The 18,753-nt window shown below is 47.2% G+C and overlaps 6 protein-coding genes across 16 annotated transcripts; 4 read left to right on the top strand and 2 right to left on the bottom strand.

Moving 5' to 3' along the window:
* The first annotated feature begins 1 nt into the window (after window position 1).
* On the top strand, window positions 2-703 carry LOC6730087. Of its 2 annotated transcripts, XM_039295336.2 has the most exons (3): window positions 2-133; window positions 171-179; window positions 244-703. In XM_039295336.2, exon 3 carries the CDS (start codon window positions 261-263, stop codon window positions 618-620), a length of 360 nt encoding a protein of 119 aa, XP_039151270.1. In that variant the 5' UTR covers window positions 2-133; window positions 171-179; window positions 244-260; the 3' UTR covers window positions 621-703. The 2 variants fall into 2 exon arrangements, with proteins under 2 accessions (XP_039151270.1, XP_039151269.1); XM_039295335.2 differs by having other exon boundaries at window positions 2-179; window positions 229-703.
* A 102-nt stretch (window positions 704-805) lies between these two features.
* LOC6730088 lies at window positions 806-10,378 on the top strand. 7 transcript variants are annotated; one of them, XM_016177784.3, is made up of 10 exons: window positions 806-942; window positions 1,821-2,112; window positions 2,386-2,569; window positions 2,640-3,033; window positions 3,089-4,103; window positions 4,287-4,540; window positions 4,603-5,321; window positions 5,384-5,549; window positions 5,620-5,692; window positions 5,876-6,066. In XM_016177784.3, exons 2-10 carry the CDS (start codon window positions 2,010-2,012, stop codon window positions 5,920-5,922), a joined length of 2,955 nt encoding a protein of 984 aa, XP_016036854.1. In that variant the 5' UTR covers window positions 806-942; window positions 1,821-2,009; the 3' UTR covers window positions 5,923-6,066. The 7 variants fall into 7 exon arrangements, with proteins under 7 accessions (XP_016036854.1, XP_044779264.1, XP_039151264.1 ...); XM_044923329.1 differs by lacking the exon at window positions 5,620-5,692 and adding an exon at window positions 1,295-1,482 and having other exon boundaries at window positions 807-942; window positions 5,876-10,378; XM_039295330.2 differs by lacking the exon at window positions 5,620-5,692 and having other exon boundaries at window positions 807-1,010; window positions 1,845-2,112; window positions 5,876-10,378.
* On the bottom strand, window positions 10,206-11,708 carry LOC6730089 (dehydrogenase/reductase SDR family protein 7-like). The gene is made up of 5 exons (XM_002105346.4): window positions 11,453-11,708; window positions 11,253-11,396; window positions 10,980-11,196; window positions 10,678-10,923; window positions 10,206-10,619 (listed from the first exon to the last, which is right to left on the bottom strand). Exons 1-5 carry the CDS (start codon window positions 11,612-11,614, stop codon window positions 10,408-10,410), a joined length of 981 nt encoding a protein of 326 aa, XP_002105382.1. The 5' UTR covers window positions 11,615-11,708; the 3' UTR covers window positions 10,206-10,407.
* Window positions 11,709-11,877: 169 nt separating this feature from the next.
* LOC6730090 (complex I intermediate-associated protein 30, mitochondrial) lies at window positions 11,878-13,024 on the top strand. The gene is made up of 2 exons (XM_002105347.4): window positions 11,878-12,472; window positions 12,527-13,024. The coding sequence occupies exons 1-2, from the start codon at window positions 11,999-12,001 to the stop codon at window positions 12,941-12,943; spliced, it is 891 nt and encodes a 296-aa protein (XP_002105383.1). The 5' UTR covers window positions 11,878-11,998; the 3' UTR covers window positions 12,944-13,024.
* Window positions 13,025-13,224: 200 nt separating this feature from the next.
* Window positions 13,225-15,508, top strand: LOC6730091 (probable glucosamine 6-phosphate N-acetyltransferase). 3 transcript variants are annotated; one of them, XM_016177789.3, is made up of 6 exons: window positions 13,225-13,525; window positions 14,120-14,330; window positions 14,392-14,519; window positions 14,581-14,642; window positions 14,702-14,921; window positions 15,250-15,508. In XM_016177789.3, exons 1-6 carry the CDS (start codon window positions 13,523-13,525, stop codon window positions 15,289-15,291), a joined length of 666 nt encoding a protein of 221 aa, XP_016036859.1. In that variant the 5' UTR covers window positions 13,225-13,522; the 3' UTR covers window positions 15,292-15,508. The 3 variants fall into 3 exon arrangements, with proteins under 3 accessions (XP_016036859.1, XP_016036856.1, XP_016036855.1); XM_016177786.3 differs by lacking the exon at window positions 13,225-13,525 and adding an exon at window positions 13,808-13,959; XM_016177785.3 differs by lacking the exon at window positions 13,225-13,525 and adding an exon at window positions 13,808-13,959 and having other exon boundaries at window positions 15,319-15,508.
* Window positions 15,130-18,720, bottom strand: LOC6730092 (GATOR complex protein WDR24). 2 transcript variants are annotated; one of them, XM_016174404.3, is made up of 8 exons: window positions 18,448-18,720; window positions 17,750-18,389; window positions 17,356-17,688; window positions 17,218-17,299; window positions 17,003-17,158; window positions 16,486-16,944; window positions 16,235-16,420; window positions 15,130-16,171 (listed from the first exon to the last, which is right to left on the bottom strand). In XM_016174404.3, exons 1-8 carry the CDS (start codon window positions 18,563-18,565, stop codon window positions 15,815-15,817), a joined length of 2,331 nt encoding a protein of 776 aa, XP_016036861.1. In that variant the 5' UTR covers window positions 18,566-18,720; the 3' UTR covers window positions 15,130-15,814. The 2 variants fall into 2 exon arrangements, with proteins under 2 accessions (XP_016036861.1, XP_016036860.1); XM_016174403.3 differs by having other exon boundaries at window positions 17,218-17,302; window positions 18,448-18,713.
* Between the last annotated feature and the right edge of the window lie 33 nt (window positions 18,721-18,753).

The raw sequence follows: 18,753 nt of genomic DNA on the forward strand, positions 1-18,753 counted from the left end.
TTTTATTGGTATTTTTGAAATAATAATTACTGGCCACCTCTTTATTTACCACTGTCTTGTAAACAATTGCAGAAAATTGATTGAATCCGTTTTTACGGCTTATATACAGATTTTAGACTAACTTGTTAGTACGGTAATTACACTTACTATCATTAAACCTACGAGACTTGAAACATCAGGTAATCCCACATATTGAATCCCCAATTCAACAAGTGCTGACGTTTCCAGTTCTCTAAATTGTAGTTTCAAGAAAACACAGGATGTTTAGGAAGTCCAGGCCCAAAGTAGAGCCCCCACCCACGGCTCCCAGTGTGGAGGAAATGATGGCGGACATGGAAACGTTCGAGGTCAATCAGCCCACGATAAGCGGATCAACGGACAACTTGGACTTGGAGCACGCTTTTCTGACTGAACCGGAGAATCTTCCCCTTTCAACATGGTGGCAGATGTTCGACGAGTACGATCAGAAGGTGAAGAAACTGTCGGCCACCGTGGGAGATCTAGAGACCCAACGAAATCAGTTGAAAGAATGTTATTCTAAATTGGAAAAGAACGCGGATAAGCTGAGAACGGATATCCAAAAGCAGCAGGCTCTGGTCAAAGAAGCCCTTAAATGTTAATCTATTATTAAGCTACCTTATCTTAAACAATTGTTGAATGCACGAGCGGGTAACAAGTAAAACCTAAACCTAAAACTCCACAATCTTCAGAATATTCACTGGAGGCCCACTGCACTGTGGTTCGAGTCCCGGCTAGAACGTCAGCTCAAAGTACGTTAGCGGTATTTTTTTCGACTGCAAGGTGTATTTTTCTGAGCCCGACCTTTTAACGGTCAATACGCGGTGCGGTCACACTGCTTGGTGGATGGTAAGGTGGTCGAAAAAAGTTGTTAAAAGCGCAGAAAAAGCAATTGTAATGCAAGTGCTCCAGTGACTGTGAAAAGTAAGCAGCCAAGCAAATAAGTTAATCAAAGCTAAGATCGACTGATCAGAAAGTCCTAAAACGGCACGGTTAGTCGTAAAATTCGCTCGGTTTAGGCCTGGATGATTGGGCAGAAGAACAGGTTTTAGGCCGTGGCAACAACGAAAAAAAAAAAATAGAAAAAACCTGCGACTGGCTTATACCATTTACGCCATTAACGGAGGTCGATTGTTATCCCTGTGTGTGTGGTGTGTGTTTCGTCTAATATATTTGGCTAAATTCCGCAAATCCAATTAACGCAAACGGAAAAAAAGAGTGCAACATTTTGTGGCTAATTGAATTTTACGTGTATTTTATTTTGGTTTTCGACCAGCGCAACAACAACAGCGAGCAACGAGTAGAATGAGTGGGGAGAGCAGTGGGGGTTTTTTTTGGCCCAAAGCTCAGGTAGAATACACACACACACGCATGATTGTTGGGCAAAAACAATAATTATCCAATTAAACGGTTGTCAAAGAATGCAATTAATTTCATTGGCCAATAGGTTTGCGCGAAAGAGAGGTAAGCAGTGGCGAAGAGAGCGCCTAACTAACAGTATTTTTCACGGGCACACAAATACGAGCGCCACTGCTTCGTATGCGTGTGTGTGTGTGAGGTGCTAATGAAATGCTGTGACGCTCTTCTTCTTCTCGCCGTTTGTTGCTTTTGCCATTTATGCAAAAAGACGCAAAAAAGCGAAAAAAAAACAGAACAAAATACACCGATTTTTGAGCTGAACAAAAGATTTCACGTAAAAGGTGAAAGCCACTTGGAGATGCGAGCACACGGCGTATACGCAATGCAGTTTCTTTGTGCCACGGACCGTTAATGCAATCATCTCGCGATCATAACCGTTCTAGATTCTCAACTCTCCACTCCCCCAGTTCCCGCGGAGATGTCACCGATTGGAGCCACTTCCTCGCAGCGAATCCCACAACAATAACAAATAACGAATAACAAATGATGTGATGCAGCAGCAGGGGTCGAGTTCGAAAAACACAACCTTCGAGTAGTCCAGGCCATCTAGAATCACCCGGATCGCACCCACGATGAGCTGGCTGCTGGGCCTTCTCGGGCTCCAGGTCCTGTTCCTCTGGCTCCTGTGGCTGCCTGGCGAGATCCTGGCCATTCCCACGCCACTCAAGCTGCCAGGTGAGTTGGGCCTTAAAAGATAACCCAAAATCTAAAAAAAAATTAAGTAATCTGATTTTTACAAAGAGGCTTCCTCAAATATGCTATTTGTATATCATCATCGTATCAATATTTGCTTTCTTAAGTACACTGTAATCCTCTCAATCAGTTGCTTTCTATAGCCTACCCACAAATTTGTTCATCACTTAGTTAAGAGAAATTTCATCTTGTCATCGCCGCTGACAGCTTTCTCCCGCTCCCACTAACCCCTGAGCTGTCCCCTTCCTCTTACAGGCTACACCCACAGGCTGACGCCCTACATCAAGCACTGGGAGGCGGCGAACTTCGATCGCCAGGTGCTGCAGGCGGCGCAGGTCAGGCACCTGGAGCAGGCTCGCTTCCGGCAGAAGAGAGAGGTGACCCCCTCGGCGAGTGGACTGGCGCACACCATCCGCTTGAATTTCTCCGCCCACGACAGGTGAGTGCACTCGAGATCGTCAGCCGAAAAGGTAATCACTTAATGACCTGAAACCGCCTTCCTCCCGCAGAGATTTCCGCTTGGTGCTGCGTCAACAGCCGCATTCGGTGTTCGCCCACGATGTGGAGATTGAGAACACTCTGGGCCCCATTGATTACGATGTGTCGCGCATTTATACGGGCAGCCTGGAGGACGACGAGGGGGCCCACGTCCAGGCGATCCTTACCAGCGACAACCTGTTGGACGGGACGATAGAGACCCAGGCGGAGCACTACTACATCGAGCCGGCGCACCGGTATTCCCAGCAGCTGGCCGAGAGCGGTGTCCACAGCATAGTCTATAAGTTAAGCGATGTAAATATGCAGAAGCAGCAGTTCACCGGCGGAGGAATCAACTCCGCCGCTCCCGCCAAGACGCACTGCGCCAGCGAGAAGCTGAGGAAGAAGCGCTGGCTGCCAGAGGAGGTTAGTACCTGTAGAATACACTCGAAATCCAATCCTAATGAACCTCACGTTTTAGCTGGCCATGTCGGACGCTCCGGCGCCCACGTACAATCGTAATCCGCCCCTGCCGCTGGACTTGGAGGTGCCCTACAATGATGACTTTCGCGTCCTGGCCTCCGAAGAGGACAAGAGCGAGGAGTCGCCGCGGAAGTACCCAACCACGTCCACAACCAGGAGCACTGTGCGCAGCACCGAGAGCTTCCTGGCCACGCTGACTAAGCCCACGTCGAACCGCAACATACTTGTAAATAACTACAATCCCTCCAATCTCGGCGAGGGGAGTCGCAGCTACAGCAGCGGCAACAACAACGCCAACAGCAATAGTAACAACAATAACAGCAACAACAACAATAATAATAATAGTAATAACAATGTGCGGAAGTTGTACACGAAACACAAGAACATTATTGTGAGCACGTACAACCGACCCATCGAACCGGAATTCGGAACGCCCTACGAGGAGCCGAATAACAATGGCACCCGCGAGCTGCCCAGTAACTTCTTCAATGCCAACTGGACGACGCTCTTTCTGGGAAACAACAACAATGGCAACGACCGGCCCAGCCACAAGACGCATGTGGAGATTATCACGAAAAACGGAGCCACCAAGAAGCCAAACATCATTGTAAACAACTACAATCCGGAGATCATATTCGCCCCCAATCCGCACAATCCCAGTTTCAACAGCATGATGATGACGAACCTGCTGAGCGGAAGGGGTGGCGAGGACATACACAGCTCTCCCAGGCTGCTCTACGACCGCAAGACCACCTGTATGCTCTACCTGCAGGCGGACCACACGTTCTTCCAAAAGATGGGCTCAGAAGAGGCGTCCATAGAAGCCATCACTCGGCACGTACAGCGGGCCAACACAATCTACCGGAACACAGACTTCAACAACGATGGGAAGCCGGACAACATCACCTTCATGATCAAACGCATCAAGGTGCACAACATGAACGCGATGAAGGATCCCAGCTACCGATTCCCCGGCAACTACGGCGTGGAAAAGTTTCTGGAGCTGTTTTCGGGTGAGCGATTATAAATTAATTTAACTTTCTGGATAATTAATCCAGTTTTGAGATCCTGAGCTGACGCATCTCTTGATTAATTGATATGCAATTAACATTATGTGTTATTTTGGCACGTGTTTAATTAATTATATTTGGGTTGAGTGTATAATTTATATGACCTTTTGTTGATTTACTTTACAGAGGAGGACTACGATGCCTTTTGTTTGGCTTACATGTTCACTTACCGTGACTTCGAGATGGGAACCTTGGGATTGGCCTGGACGGGAGATCTCAAGAACGCTGGCGGAGTCTGCGAAAAGAATGGTCACTACCGGGGGTCGCTTAAGTCACTCAATACAGGAATAGTCACTTTGTTGAACTATGGAAAGCATGTGCCACCAGCTGTCTCCCATGTGACTTTGGCCCACGAAATTGGCCACAACTTTGGATCACCAGTGAGAATTCTATAATTGATTATAAAATATTACATGTTATTAAGAATACCTCCCAATTTCAGCACGATCCGGAGCAGTGTACGCCTGGTGGCGAGGATGGTAACTTCATCATGTTTGCCCGCGCCACTTCGGGCGACAAGAAGAACAACAACAAGTTCAGCACCTGCTCTCTGAAATCAATAGAGCCCGTGCTGAATGCCAAGGCACGTTCCATGAAGGGCTGCTTCACCGAGCCGCAGTCGTCGATTTGCGGCAATGGTGTGGTGGAGCCGGGCGAGCAGTGCGACTGCGGCTGGGAGGAGGACTGCAAGGACTCGTGTTGCTTTCCCATGTCAAGGCAACCTCGTCTGGATGAAACTCCGTGCACTCTAACGCCGCATGCCCGCTGCAGTCCCTCGCAAGGTCCCTGCTGCACCACCGATTGCAAGCTGAAGTTCGGTGACAAGTGTCGGGATGATAACGGCTGTCGGGATCCTTCATTCTGTGATGGGCGAGTGCCCCAGTGTCCTCCGTCGGTGAACAAGCCCAACAAAACCATCTGCAACAAGGAGTTCGTCTGCTACATGGGCGACTGTACGGGTAGCATATGCTTGGCCTATGGTCTGGAATCGTGCCAGTGCATTCCCGGACCGCAGGACGATCGGATTAAGTCATGCGAGCTGTGTTGCAAGCTGCCGGGAGAGGACAGTCCCTGCCGGAGTTCCTTCGAGTGGAATGAGGCGCCCTTCGATGTGCCCGATATGTACTCAAAGCCTGGAACGCCCTGCAATGATTACAATGGGTACGCTTCATCTACTTTCAATACCACAATTTGCAAAACTAATACATATTTTACTTGTTCAGATACTGTGATGTCTTTCAAAAGTGCAGGGAGGTGGATCCCTCTGGTCCACTGGCCACGTTGCGCAAGCTCCTGCTTTCCGAAGAGAGCATCGCCAGCTTTAAGAAGTGGATGCAGCACAACTGGTACACAGTAGCCTTAGCTGCTGTAGGCGTTATCCTGCTCCTGGTAAGTAGCGTTGCAGGAAACTGGAGGAAAGTTCCTAAATACACTATTAAATATTCTTTGGTACAATAAGTTTATGAGACTTCTCACGCAAATGTTAAGGGATCAGGTCGAAGCCAAAGCGCAAGCAAGGGCCCAGGCCTTGGGTGAGCACTTAGACCTCCAGTGCCCGCAATAATCCAGTAGAGTGTTTGGAGAACATTCATCTAGTCTGTGGCTAATTTGAGGGCAGCTTTAGTCTAGAAGTCATTGAAACATTTACCATTGCTATGTTCCCTATTCTAAATTTGATTAGATTATGTTTGTAATGCCTCATTTATCTTTCACAGGCGCTGAGCACAAAGCTGCTGGCGAAGCGGTCGAATCTGAAGCTTAAGTCCGTCACCATTATACACAGCGCCACCACGGAAACAGTGCGTCTTCCGGAGAACAATAACGGCGTGATAGTGCATACAGCCGTGAGGACAAAGGTACCTTTCAAGAAGAAGGTTCGTGGCGAGCGAACCAAGAAGCCAGGAACGGGAGCAGTAGCTGGAGCGGGAGTTACAGCCGCGGCTGCAGCTGCAACCCGAAGTGCAGCCAAAAGCAGTGCCAATCCGGAGCCAAAGAAGACCACTAGGAGCCAAGCGTTGGCCAAGAAGAAATCGCTCGAGGAGGAGCCCAAGAAGTCCAGCAAGAAGGTGGGCAAGCACATGAAGGAGATCATCGACTATTCCAACCGCAACAACAATGGCGACGATGCCTCCAATTTGTCGACCACCAATAACCACACCAACACCTTTGGCAAGGTGCAAAAGTGGCTACTCGAGTCGCCAATCGTGGCTCAACCCTTGTCCCACATTGAGCACAGCTCTCGAGTTCGCAAGGTGATGAGCAAGTCGCAATCAACGCCGGAGAGACTGGTGCAAAAGACACCGCAGAAAACCAAGTCCATGGGTAATCTGTCCAACGAGAAGGTCAAACTGCAGGTGGTTTACAAGCCGCCCTTCAAGTTTTCCCTGAGATTGTCCAAGAAACCGAAAGTGAAGACCCATGTGGTGGGCGCAGGTGTAAGGCCAAAGAGAAGTCAAAAGACCAGTAACCGAACTGGGGGGCAGTCCTCCTCGAAGGAAGTGTCTACGCGCGCCAAGAGGAGTGCCCTTCTGCTCTGCAACGAGGCGGAGGACGATAACCAGATCCTCACCCTCAACGAACCCAACTACGAGACCTTGAAGCCACCAACGCCTCCACGTTCCATGGAACACTGCTACGAGAATGTGGATATGCAGGCAGAGGCCTCCAGTTCGAAGCCCAGTAGTAGCAGCAAAGTGGCTCCTAGCTCACAGAACAGAGCCAGCTTAGAGGTGGCTCCTCCAGTTCCTGCGCAGCGGAATTCCTATCGCAGATCTAACTCCCTGTCCACCCACAATCCATTTGCGGCCGCTCCTCGCCGGAGCAGCAGCAAGGCCAGCGGATCGGTGAACCTCACGCGTAACTTTGGCAGCACCCAAAATCTGATTAATCTCAGTCAAAATCTGTCCAAAAACAAGAAGCGCAGCAGTCTGAACCTGAAGGCTAGCGGTAGTGGAGCCACCAGAAGCGGGAAAGACCCGCCAACTATGGGAGTCGCCTCGCCACAGAGACGCTCCTCGTCCAATGCCAATCTCCGCAGGGACAGCAGCGTGTCCTCCTCAAAGGCAGTGCCTGTTCCGCCCACAAGGAACTCGCGGAATAGCTTTAGCAATATTCCTAGGGCCAGTTTGGGTGGAGCAAACAGCAATGCCGCCGTTAGCACTGGAGCACCTCCGCCCAGTTTCTCTCGCCAATCTTCCAGCAGCACGGCCACCAGCAGCTCATCCATCACTCCAGGCCTAACCACCGGAGTGGCGTTGCAGCAATCCGCGTCCACCAGCGCCATGCAGCGTCACCCGCCCTCGCAGCCCACGAGGAGAAGCCTCCACAACTTCAGGACGCGCTCCACAGGCACAGGAGCTGCAGCTGGAAAGCCAGGAGCAGCAGTCCCTTCTGCAGCAGCAACCTCTGCAGGAGCCGCATCTGCAGCAGCATCGAACGAGAACAACGAGCTGCCGTCGGATCTGGAGGTGGTTGTGTCCGATGTGGAGAACTTGGTTAGCTAAGGGCAGCTCTCCCGTTCCAGTTTCCAAAACCAACCAAGTGAAAGTGATAAGTCTTAATGTTAGTTATACAAATTGTCGCATAGGTTTACTTGCATAACACTGCCTTAAACTTGCCGTTTCTGCTGAAAATGTGAAATACCACGCCCACTCACACGAACAGACACTCAACCGCATTCCACACGCCCATTAATCCCCAACCAAGGCTCGCCCCAGCACCTCGAATGCATCACCACCCACTAGGGCACCCAATCACCCACTGATGCCACCGCAGTCCAAACCGCAGCCGCACTCACCGCACTTTGTACCTTCTACTGTTTACTGTTTGCATTCTATTGCGTAAACTGAAATTTAGCCAGTCTCACTAGTTCCGGTTTCTGGATTCGATTGAACTTGGCGGAAGTTGATACATATATGTATGTATCCTTCCCAATTTGATCCGATTACGAACTGGAAACAGGGCAAATGCTCGTGATTCAGTGACGATTTCTTCTTATCGAACCAAAACTAAATGAGCTTTACGTAAAGTCAAAGTCGCATTTCACAGATACTCCATTTCAAAAGCAGCTATAAGAAGAAACCCGAAGTGAATTACCTGACTACATGCCCACTCTTGTGTTTGCCTGAACTTGGTCCTATACTCTATATCTGTAGTTATTTTCAAAACAGTATTACTGCATTGTTATGTACCTACTATACACTTAAATTGCCTATGTTGCCTGCTCTTCAAGTTTCGAACAACGATCACTATTCATCTGAACTACGACGACACACAAAACAATACAAGGTGCTATTTTAGTAAGGAACTAAAACGATGAAATATTAGCCGAGAACATTTCAAAATACTTTGCATATTTTCTGAAGATCAAAACTAAGATTAGACAGGAATAGGGGAATAGAGGATTAGAGGAAGATGGAGGTTGGTGTAGCAGGAGGAGTAGCATATAGGAAAATATAAATGGGGAGCCGGGTAAAGTTGCAAATAGCTGTACGGATTAGATACAATGATAACCAACGATACTGTCAATAAATCAAAAGCATCATGCATCGAAAGTAGGTCTTAGAGAACTCCCAGCCAGCCACATAGGAAGTTAGCCACCCGAGCCCCGGCACTTATCCACCCGATCCCCGCGAGCACGGCACCTGTACACACGCATCGATCCCGTAGCAGCCCGTAGTGTACATAGGATATCGAATGGACATAGTTTTTATATGCAATCCAGTTAGAGCAATGAGAGCAAACAATAAGGAGACACCCAACACCTATCGATATTCATAACGCGTAGTATATAGAGTCACATTCCGCAGTTAGACACCAACACCCAGCAATAAGGATCTTAGGCTAAGGACATCAATTGATATTTGTAGCTATATGAACGTGTAGGAAATCAAAGGCGTATCAAGAGTATATACATACATCCATGTGGGGCGTGCAATAGCCATTGCAAGTGTACGAGCATTTGGGTATATTTTTGTGGAATATACAAGATACAGATACAAGATAGCAGCCAAAAGCTCAGCTCAAGCGAACCAGGACCCCGACCCATGACCCAAAAAACCGACACAGAATATCGTATATAGACAAACAGACAGACAGTTAACGCGTTGGCCAGTGAAGAAACCGGAAACGGAAATAGTTAAAACGAGTACGCGACAATCGCTTTGAAATGCTTAACATAAAGAGAAATACTGATAAACCCGAAGTCGAAGAGAAGTCTAGTTTCTACCTTGTCTTGACAACATATTTCAATACGAAACTATACAAAATATGGCAGGCAAAAGATTGAAACTAACCAAAAAGATAAACACTAGGAAACACAAAATGCACCGGAGTGGGAATATGTTGCACCTTGAGATACTTGAGCTCAAACCGAAAGGATCAAACGTAAGGATCACGTAATCCCAACCTGTGCATTTCCAAAGGACACATTTTATTATCCTGTGTATTGAAGAGACGAATTTTGCCAATGTTTGTGTGTACTGTATATACTTAAATGCAAATGATTATTGTCTAAGCGAATGGAGCGGAGTATTTTGAGCGTGACAAAAAGACTATTTAGCGCGAAAAGAACAATTTTTGTGTATTGTACATAAGAAACCGATTGATTTTAATCTAAATATACATAAATATTAATGTAATTGTAAAACTGCAAACGATTTTTAAATCTGTATGTGTATTGTGTACCTCAATTGTAATTAATTTTTATACTTTTCACGAGATGGATTAATGCTATTTTTATAATTTAGCTAAATGAATTATAAACACGTATGTACGTCTCCCGACTCCCCACGAAACCATCGTCTACCCCTAGTTAATGGCCAGTTTTAAATGTTGTCCAAGACCGCATCACCCATCCAAGAACCTAAATGAATAATATGTAATTTTGTCAATTAAGAACGCGTAAATGTCTTAAGAAATCGAATGAAACACAAACGAAATTAAGTGAATCGAACAAAACAAAAACCGAAGAGCAAAGAAGTGAATACTAGAATTTTACGATTAACATTTTTAAAGACGAGCGAACAAGAAGCACATGTGTGACAATTCAGTTGTACTTTATGTTACGATTACTACAATACTTTATTTATTAATCTTATCGTTAGGCAATAACACGAGTGTAACTAATTTTTAACCCGAACACACACATATGCGATACTTTATAATTTCCTCATTTTAAGCGAAATTCAATTAACAATAAAAATGAAACTAATACTTAAGGACGTTTAATTTACGTTTGACTCTAAGCTCAAGTGGACTTCTTCTCAGCTTTCTCCAGTTTGACGGCGCGCTTGGCCATGATCCAGAAGTAGAGACTCGGGCAAAGATGACGCAGATAGTAGGCGATCTTGGCCTGGACATCGCTGACAATAATGTCCGGTTCTTTGCGAAGAATGCACTGCAGAATGCGTTCTGCGAGCTTATCCGGTGACATGCCCTTGGCAGTGGTTTCATCCATTTCTGGAGACATAGAGATAGAGATAAGCTTTAATATGCATATAAAGGGTAAATCACTTACTGCCATAGCTACTCCCCGATCCTGTCAAAGCATTTAATGAGAGCTGGGTGCGTATGTAGCCAGGACTCACGCAGGACACGTTAATGTTCTTATTTGCCACCTCGGCTCGCAGGGAATCGGCAAAGGCCTGCACGGCATGTTTCGAGGCGGAATAGGCAGCCCTTTGAGGAATGGCAAATTTTCCCTGAACGGAGCTAATGAAGCAGATGTGACCACTACCACGTTTCACCATCGAAGGAAGCAGAGCTGAGGATTCGTACAAGAGTAAGTTGACTTTCTGGGATAAAGGGTGATTTAGTTACCTTTGGTCAGGGCAACGCTGCCAAAGTAGTTAACCACCATCACCTTAAGATCCACATCCACTGCCGTGGATGCCACATCTGCTCGCACACTGATCCCTCCGTTGTTGATGAGTATGTCCACCTGGTTGTACACGGCCAGCACCCGGGTGACAAATTCTGGAATGGAATTCAGTTCAGCCAGATCCAAGGAAAGCACTGTCGGCGGATAAGCGGGATCCTAAAATGGTTGGTGCATAACAACGTGAACCACATAACTAGGGGTCCAGAATTTACCACATCCAGTGCGAGGAGGTCCTTTTTAACACGCTCCAATTCCTGAGTGCGACGTGCCGCCAAAATGACCCTGCATCCAGCACGGTAGAAGACGTGGGCCAGAGATTCGCCCAGACCCGAACTGGCGCCCGTGATGAGCACAACCTGCAAATGGTTTACATAATTACTCGGCTAATCAGTCATTAAGTTAAAGTCGTCACCTTGCCGGGCAATTGATTGCGGTATTTCTGGGCCTGGAATCGCTGCCAAATGTTGATGATGGCCAGTGGAAGTGCCACCGGCATCAGGATCGTGCCCAGCACCCAATAAAGCACGTTCCAGTCGCTGCTGGGAGCACATTTGTCCATGTCCTGCACTTTCATTTTCCCAATCCGATGCGATTCGATTATCAAACCTTTGAACTCCAGGCCGAATGCAAAATGATTAGCAATGACAACAAAACCGGGATTGCCATTCACTGCGAATAAGGAACAGTGTAGCTTAGTTAAGAGGAAAGAAAATGTATTCAATGTGTAAGGAAGAATCAAAAAGTCAGCCACATGGGAAGAAATAATTATTGTAGCATCAAGTAAGTAAGTTTGATTTTCATTATTACATTTCAGCTGTGATTATCTTCTATCGAATATCTACTGTGCACAGCTGTTTCGCTGAGAATGGCAACTGGGACCAGCTGATTGTTGTTACGTTGTTTTGCTGCACAGGCTGCTAAAGAAATAAGATTTACTTCAAACTAAACCAATGCCACGATGAATAGCCTCCTGCGACAAGGACTCCGCCTGGGCTGCTGCCTTCCGGCTGTCCAGCAGCAAATCCACACCACCGCCGTGCACAGGACATTCTGGGAGCGCGAGAAGAAGTCCGGCTACAAGACCAAGCTGCCGGAACCCTCGAAAAAGCAGATGATCATGGACGGATTGAGGGACCTCAAGGAGGAGATGAAGCTGTGGCGCCAGGAGGTCAAGGAGAAGTTCGAAAGTGATCCCATCCTGGTCTTCCGGCCGGGTGAAACGGATGTGGTGTTCGATTTCAAGGCACCGGATGTGCTGGACAAGTGGACGGTGACCACGGATGCGGATCACGGCGAGGGTAAGAGTACTGCCACCCTGGAACTGAGTGCAGCCGGCGCAGGACTCTTCCATGGTGAAGTCAACTCGAATCACACCAAGGATGGCATTATCAAAAGGACGGGATACGCGAACATACGCACGAAGAGAGTGCGGGTGAGTATAGTGTGGTTTTCACATTGGATGTAACGATACTAACCCTCATTATAGAAATCCTTCAAGCGCGAGTCCACCTATGACTGGACGCAGTACAACATGTTAATCATGAAGGTGCGAGGTGATGGACGCAGCTACCTGATCAACCTGCACACCGAGGGCTACTTCGACCTGATGTGGAACGACATCTACCACTATGTTCTGTACACGCGTGGAGGTCCCCACTGGCAGATAGCGAAGATTCCCTTCTCTAAGTTCTTCCTCTCCTCCAAGGGACGTGTCCAGGATCGCCAGGGCGCCATACCGCTGAACAGGGTCACCCACTTCGGATTCTCCGTTGCCGCGAAGAAGGGAATGGATGGTCCGTTTGGCCTGGAAATAGACTATGTGGGTCTGGAGTTCGATCCCAGTCATCGCGAGGAATTCGCCTACGAAATGTACCAGACTCCCAAATACATCGTGGCCACGTAACGTAATCGGCTAACGTTACGTTTGTGTTATTTAATTATAGAAACGTGCGAGGAGCAGTAAAGATTGGTTAACAGAAACAAATGCACATTGCTTTTACTGTTGGGGAATGCGAATATTTATTAATATATATATAAATATTAATTTCACGATTTAAAACATGTTGACCATCTCTCTTAGTCAGTTACAACTGTACCCTCAGCTGGTTAGTCTCTTGCTCTCTTTCCATCTCTATTTCTTTCTATTTTTCTTTTGCTTTTGCAGAACATTTCTCTTCGCAATCAGCTGTTTAAATGTTTACATTCACATCGCCGAATCTTCAGGGTCATTTTAGCGTTGAAACTGCAACTTTTTGCCTTTTTCAGGGGATTTTAGCCTCTCTTGACTGCCAATTAGCGCTTGGCTTTCTGTATTTCAACGTGAACTGTGCGCGGCTTGTGTTTTTCGCTCAGTCTGCTCCGCAACTTCGACCGATAAAAGCGGCCGGAAAAACTTCCGCTTCATTTTGTTAGTTTCGTTGCGGGAGATAGGGAAAATTGCTAACTGGTGCTTCACTATCACTATCAGACAGTAGATAAAATCATGGTAAGAGGCTTTTTAAAATACTCAGTGGCAAATAGATACTTCAATGCCGTACGAAAAATATTAAAGAAACGTGACCATGTGGCAGTTCAGTCACCGCGACCTCGAGCCCACGTTGTTTGTTTTAGTCCTGGCTGAAACCACAACAAACTAAATCGATACTAGTCGGTGGGGCTACGCACTTCACCGGTTTGCTCGTACTATGTAATTTATGCGCCAAAAATAGGAGAACTGAACGTAAATGATACCAAATGAGGCAAAACCAGTTGGCCACCAGCGAATCGAAAGTGTTGGGTGCAAGAAACCAGTTCTTGATACCATTCCTGTTATCGCGGCTCCACCTTCTTACCTGTTGACTGAGTTTTACCTTCAGTTTTGCCTCCATCGGCGTCACTTGCTGACGTGTGAAGTCCACTGCGAAAATGGTGCAACTTACGGTAGTCGCAATCACTAAAACTTAGCCCATAGAAAGCATCCCTAATCAGCAAAATCACTCATCAGTGTATCTCGCATCTTGTTACTCACAGAATGCTGTCTATCACTTTTTACTATTTTAAAGATACTATATACTTATACCCTATACTTTGAATCTTACAGGAGGAGACATATCTGTACGATCCTAGTCTGCTGCTAAAGCTGGACTTTCATCGCAGTCCCGCCAACTTCAAGCCCTTCATATCGGCGTCCAATCCCGGCGAGCCCTGGATGAAAGTGCGTCCTCTCAAGGACACCGACTACGATCGTGGATTCCTACAGCTGCTCTCGCAACTCACCCATGTGGGCAATGTGAATCGCACGCAGTTCTTGAGTGAGTCGTGACTTTCAGCTCGGATTGTAGTATTTGTACTGACCATGTCCATCTTTCCTAGCCCGCTTTTCGCAGATGAAGGCCAGTGGGGACTACTTTGTCACCGTCATTGAGGACACTCGCAAGAATGAGATTATTGGAGCTGCATCCTTGGTGATCGAGCGCAAGTTCATCCATAACTGTGCTGTGGTAAGTGCAGAAGATGAGAAAAGGATCCATGATTTAGCTTAACCTATGATTCATTCTTCAGCGTGGCCGTCTGGAGGATGTGGTGGTCAATGACACATATCGCGGCAAGCAACTGGGAAAACTGTAAGCGTAGTATATCGTTTTCCCAACAAGAAACATTAATCAAAGGACTTACTATTCAGGATCGTGGTCACCGTATCGCTGCTGGCCGAGGAACTGGGCTGCTACAAAATGTCGCTGGATTGCAAGGACAAGCTGATCAAGTTCTACGAGTCGCTGGGCTATGTGGCCATTCCCGGAAACTCCAACTCCATGACGATTCGCTACGATGAGGGGCCAACGCTCAAGCGAAATGCTACCTCAGCCGGCTCCAGTGGAACAGTGGGCGACTCCTGCCAAACTGTGAGCCTCGATTTTGCCTCTTGACAATTAGCCGCCAACGCTGCTCCAAAGTCCAAGCTTTGAGTGGGTGCACCCCATCTCAAAGTTATAAATGCGCGAAGCGCAATGCAACAACACTGAAATTGGATTCTAAGAAAACATAAAATGCATATAGGCATTGCCAAAATTCCATTGCGCTGAGGGCATGATGGATTTTTGGACAGCGCTGGCTGGCGGTGGTGTCCTTGTGGACGGACGTGCTTGTCCACCCACCCGCGAGGACATACAATTAGATATTTAGTTAAAGACAACCGCAACATATGTTGCTCTCTGTTTTTAATCCCTACAGAACTCTCAATTTTATAATTTTTTCTCCCCTTTCTGCTACTGAATGTGCGGCTCAACTCTCAACTTCAAGGTGGTTGTAATATTACCTTTTAAGAGCACCTTCATCAAGTAGCCCTAAGGTTGAAACACTCGCATAAATACACTGTTATTAACACTAATCGACTATAGCGATTAAAGTCCAATACGAATCTTTCAAAAACCTGTAATGATTGAAGAAATTCAATAAAATGGACACTTTTTTAAAAGCCCAGAATGTTCCTATACTTAAAAAACTTACTTGCATCAACAGACAACAGTTTTATTTTCCAATATTTCAAAAAAATTAAGTAACAAACATTTGTGCTAATCAAAGTTGCAGAAGATCGTTAAACTAGTCTGTTAATTTACTTCACAAATGTTGAGCTTATTTTACAAGTTTACATCTCGAATGCCGTGACTTCGAGCTACATTTATATAAAAATCTGTTTAGTGTCTAGTGCAAGGTACTTATTGGGCTTAAGTCTTCTCTATTTACAAGGCTCTCAAATGGGGGGCAAAAGCTGGGCAAACCCAGCCTCCTCCACGTCTCATGAGTACGCGCAAAGGTGGCCGCACTTGGGGCACTTGGAGTGTTTGGCAAAGTACTTCTGCAGGTGCTCTATGTGGCCGCCGTGGGAGCATCCTTGGCACCAGGCGTAGACTCCCCGGACGATCAGACCGCAGACGCAGCATTTGGCGGACTGCATGGACTTGCACTTGTCGCAGTACCATCCCACCTTGCCGCCCATTGGACGTCCACACTCCCCGCAGTTCGTGTGCATGGCTGTCGAGTGCTGGTTGAGCTGCTGCACCGATCTCAGCCAGGAGCGATTGATAACCTCGCAGGCCTCGTTCCACAGCTCATAGCGATGCAGCTGGTCCACGTAGGTGTAAAACCAGTGCTCCTGAAAGGAAAAAAACGCGGATGAATAACTCTGTTTTGATCACAACTTTGTCTCTGAACTTACCACCAATGCATCGTCAATGGGCAGGAGCTTCCGAGCTTCTCCCAGCGCTATAAGTACTGTGAGAGCTGTTTGCACATCGCCCACATCGTTCATTAGCATGAGGGCATCGGACACGAACTTATGCGGTTCCCACATGGGTATGGGCGGAACATGACTGACTTTTAGGACAGTGGGAACATGCGGTGGCTAAAAGAGGATGAATAAGTTAGTTAAACCATAAATACATCGACTTCTCAATAATCTCAACTAACAGGTGACTTTTCGTGATCGGAAGCCTTGAGATCCAGTTGTGGTCGTGCAGCCTGCACATCGTGATGAAGGGCGGGGAAGGCCAAAGCTTTCGGGCATTCAGTGGGACCCACGTAGATAAACCCATTGCGCAAGAGCTCAAAGTTGTCAAAGGTAATCTCGCTGATGATTTGCGTTTCGGACAGAATCACTGAGCTCGTAGGCGGATGCTCCACACCACTGCTGCCGAGCGGATCATCGTCCACATTCGCCACATCAATTTCGTGGGCTGTTTCCGGCGTGTTTCCATTGAGATCCTGGCCTAGTTCAGTTCGCTGCTGTGGCCAATCGCTGGCTACTTGCGTGGCACGTCGTGAGTTCATTGGATTCTTTTGATTCGAGAAGGAGGAGCGGTGCTCGAAGGGAGGCTCGAAGTGATTGCTGCCGTAGAACAGCTTGATAAAGTTCCACAATGTGGTGGCCTGAAAAATGTAGATGCTAAAGTTTGGGCATATTTTGGTAATAATCTCCAATGCTCACATTGTGTTTGCCGTATTTCTTGGAAACCTCTGCATTGTGCTCGCATAACTCCGATAGTTTCTTACCACTGATAACAAGCTCTCTGGCACAGCCAATAAAACTCTCGTGTTCTTGGGTAGGTCTTGAAACAGATTCGCTTAGGGGATAGCCGGAAAACTGAAATATATAAGTTAGCTCAGTTATGGCAAAGGGATCCTTAATAGTGTCTTGCTAACCGTGTCGTTGACCATGAATTTGTACATCTTGGAATGGTCCAAATGGAACTGAATGCTGCCAGCCACATTCGTCTTACGGCGACTTCTAAGAAACACATAATTAGAAACATAAAAGTTGATACAACAAATACGACATACATGAAGCTAGAGGACTTGGTATTGGATGCGCCACTGGTCTTGGGTTCATACTCCTTGATCTTGTTGGCAAAGGAGATGTCCCCAAATCTGCCCAGGCTAGCTCCCTGGGCATTCGCCTTCAGCGCTGGCCTCGTGGCATCCTTAAAAGCATGTTTGTAAATGGTGGAGTCCTTGCTGATGGACAAAAGACAGTGCGAGTCGCTGCCCTGCCACGCAATTCCAGTGGTCACGTTGGTGTGCTCGTTGAAGGAGGCAAAGGGGATGTAGGGTCTGCGGATGTCCCACACATGAACGCTGTAGTCCACCACAAGGGCACAACTAGCGATGTGATACCTGGAAAGGATTAAACCAATTTAATATTAAAAAGACTGTTAAACCTGAATAAAAAACCTACGTTCTTTCTGGTCGCCACTTAACCCGTCCCACTACGGCAATTGTGTGGATGGTGTGCTCCAATCCCGGCCTGCCATCCATGTTCCACACCTTGATCTGCTTGTCCCGACTTCCGGTGGCCAGCCAATTCCTTGTGGGATGCCAGTCGCATGTGTAGACTGGCCCATAGTGTGCCGTAAACTGCACCATGCACTTGTCCCACTTCCGCATGTCCCACAATTGGACAGTTCCATTTTCGGAGACGGCGGAGAATATGTTTTGCGTGTGGGGACTGAACTTGACATCCCGCACGGATTCCGAGTTGCAGAAGTAGGTGTTGACCGACTTATCCGACCGGATGTCGAAACACTTGATGGTGCCATCCTGGGAACCGGAGATCAGGATGTTGGGCTCGCTGCTGTGGAAAGTCACGGTGTGGGCGGTGCGCTCATGTTCGTTGTAGACAAGCAGCTGCTTCTGCCTGCCGAACTTGGAGAGATCCCACACGGAAACAACTCCGTTCGTGGCCGCCGTAGCCAAAAGATTGCTATCCAAGGTGGACCAGGCCACATCGTTGGCGGAGTAGCTAAGATTCTGGTTCTTTCCGCGCATATTACACGATTCCGTGAAGCCATTGCTGTTTATGGAGTACACCTTAAGCACTGTTCGGAAGTATATTAGGTGTATTTATAGAAAGACCTTGGACAATTCTAATCTTACAGCTTCTTCCGGCCAAAGCAATCTGGTTGTTGTCCTTATTCAAGGCCAGGGCGTTCGCGTGTCCTTCCAGGCATATCCGCAGCGAGATTGTGGAGGTGTCCTCCACGGAATCGGGCATCCTGGAGCAGTTGCAAGTTCGCCCGTATAAAACAAAACAGTGATTTGATAAGACAAGACGCTATCTTTTATTTTCCTTTCGTTTCAGTATGACCGTTTCTCGAGCGGCAAACTATTGGTGCGAGTGTTCCCAAATGCAGATGTTAAATATTGATTGAACTAAAGACTTCGTGTACAAAGTTGTTTTTT

This window comes from Drosophila simulans, chromosome 3R (genome assembly GCF_016746395.2).
Source record: "Drosophila simulans strain w501 chromosome 3R, Prin_Dsim_3.1, whole genome shotgun sequence".
NCBI lineage: Eukaryota > Metazoa > Arthropoda > Insecta > Diptera > Drosophilidae > Drosophila > Drosophila simulans.

Bases quoted from the DNA above. Each gene is read 5' to 3' on its own strand.
- LOC6730087 (XM_039295335.2), top strand. From the start codon at position 261: ATGTTTAGGAAGTCCAGGCCCAAAGTAGAGCCCCCACCCACGGCTCCC.
- LOC6730088 (XM_039295330.2), top strand. From the start codon at position 2,010: ATGAGCTGGCTGCTGGGCCTTCTCGGGCTCCAGGTCCTGTTCCTCTGG. The intron at 2,113-2,385 runs GTGAGTTGGGCC...TTCCTCTTACAG, and splicing joins CACGCCACTCAAGCTGCCAG to GCTACACCCACAGGCTGACG. The intron at 2,570-2,639 runs GTGAGTGCACTC...TTCCTCCCGCAG, and splicing joins AATTTCTCCGCCCACGACAG to AGATTTCCGCTTGGTGCTGC.
- LOC6730089 (XM_002105346.4), bottom strand. From the start codon at position 11,614: ATGAAAGTGCAGGACATGGACAAATGTGCTCCCAGCAGCGACTGGAAC. The intron at 11,397-11,452 runs GTGACGACTTTA...AACCATTTGCAG, and splicing joins GCAATCAATTGCCCGGCAAG to GTTGTGCTCATCACGGGCGC. The intron at 10,620-10,677 runs GTAAGTGATTTA...CTATGTCTCCAG, and splicing joins ATCGGGGAGTAGCTATGGCA to AAATGGATGAAACCACTGCC.
- LOC6730090 (XM_002105347.4), top strand. From the start codon at position 11,999: ATGAATAGCCTCCTGCGACAAGGACTCCGCCTGGGCTGCTGCCTTCCG. The intron at 12,473-12,526 runs GTGAGTATAGTG...CCCTCATTATAG, and splicing joins TACGCACGAAGAGAGTGCGG to AAATCCTTCAAGCGCGAGTC.
- LOC6730091 (XM_016177786.3), top strand. The intron at 14,331-14,391 runs GTGAGTCGTGAC...CATCTTTCCTAG, and splicing joins GAATCGCACGCAGTTCTTGA to CCCGCTTTTCGCAGATGAAG. The intron at 14,520-14,580 runs GTAAGTGCAGAA...TTCATTCTTCAG, and splicing joins TCATCCATAACTGTGCTGTG to CGTGGCCGTCTGGAGGATGT.
- LOC6730092 (XM_016174403.3), bottom strand. From the start codon at position 18,565: ATGCCCGATTCCGTGGAGGACACCTCCACAATCTCGCTGCGGATATGC. The intron at 17,159-17,217 runs GTTAGCAAGACA...TATATATTTCAG, and splicing joins AATTCATGGTCAACGACACG to TTTTCCGGCTATCCCCTAAG. The intron at 16,421-16,485 runs GTTAGTTGAGAT...ATCCTCTTTTAG, and splicing joins CCGATCACGAAAAGTCACCT to CCACCGCATGTTCCCACTGT.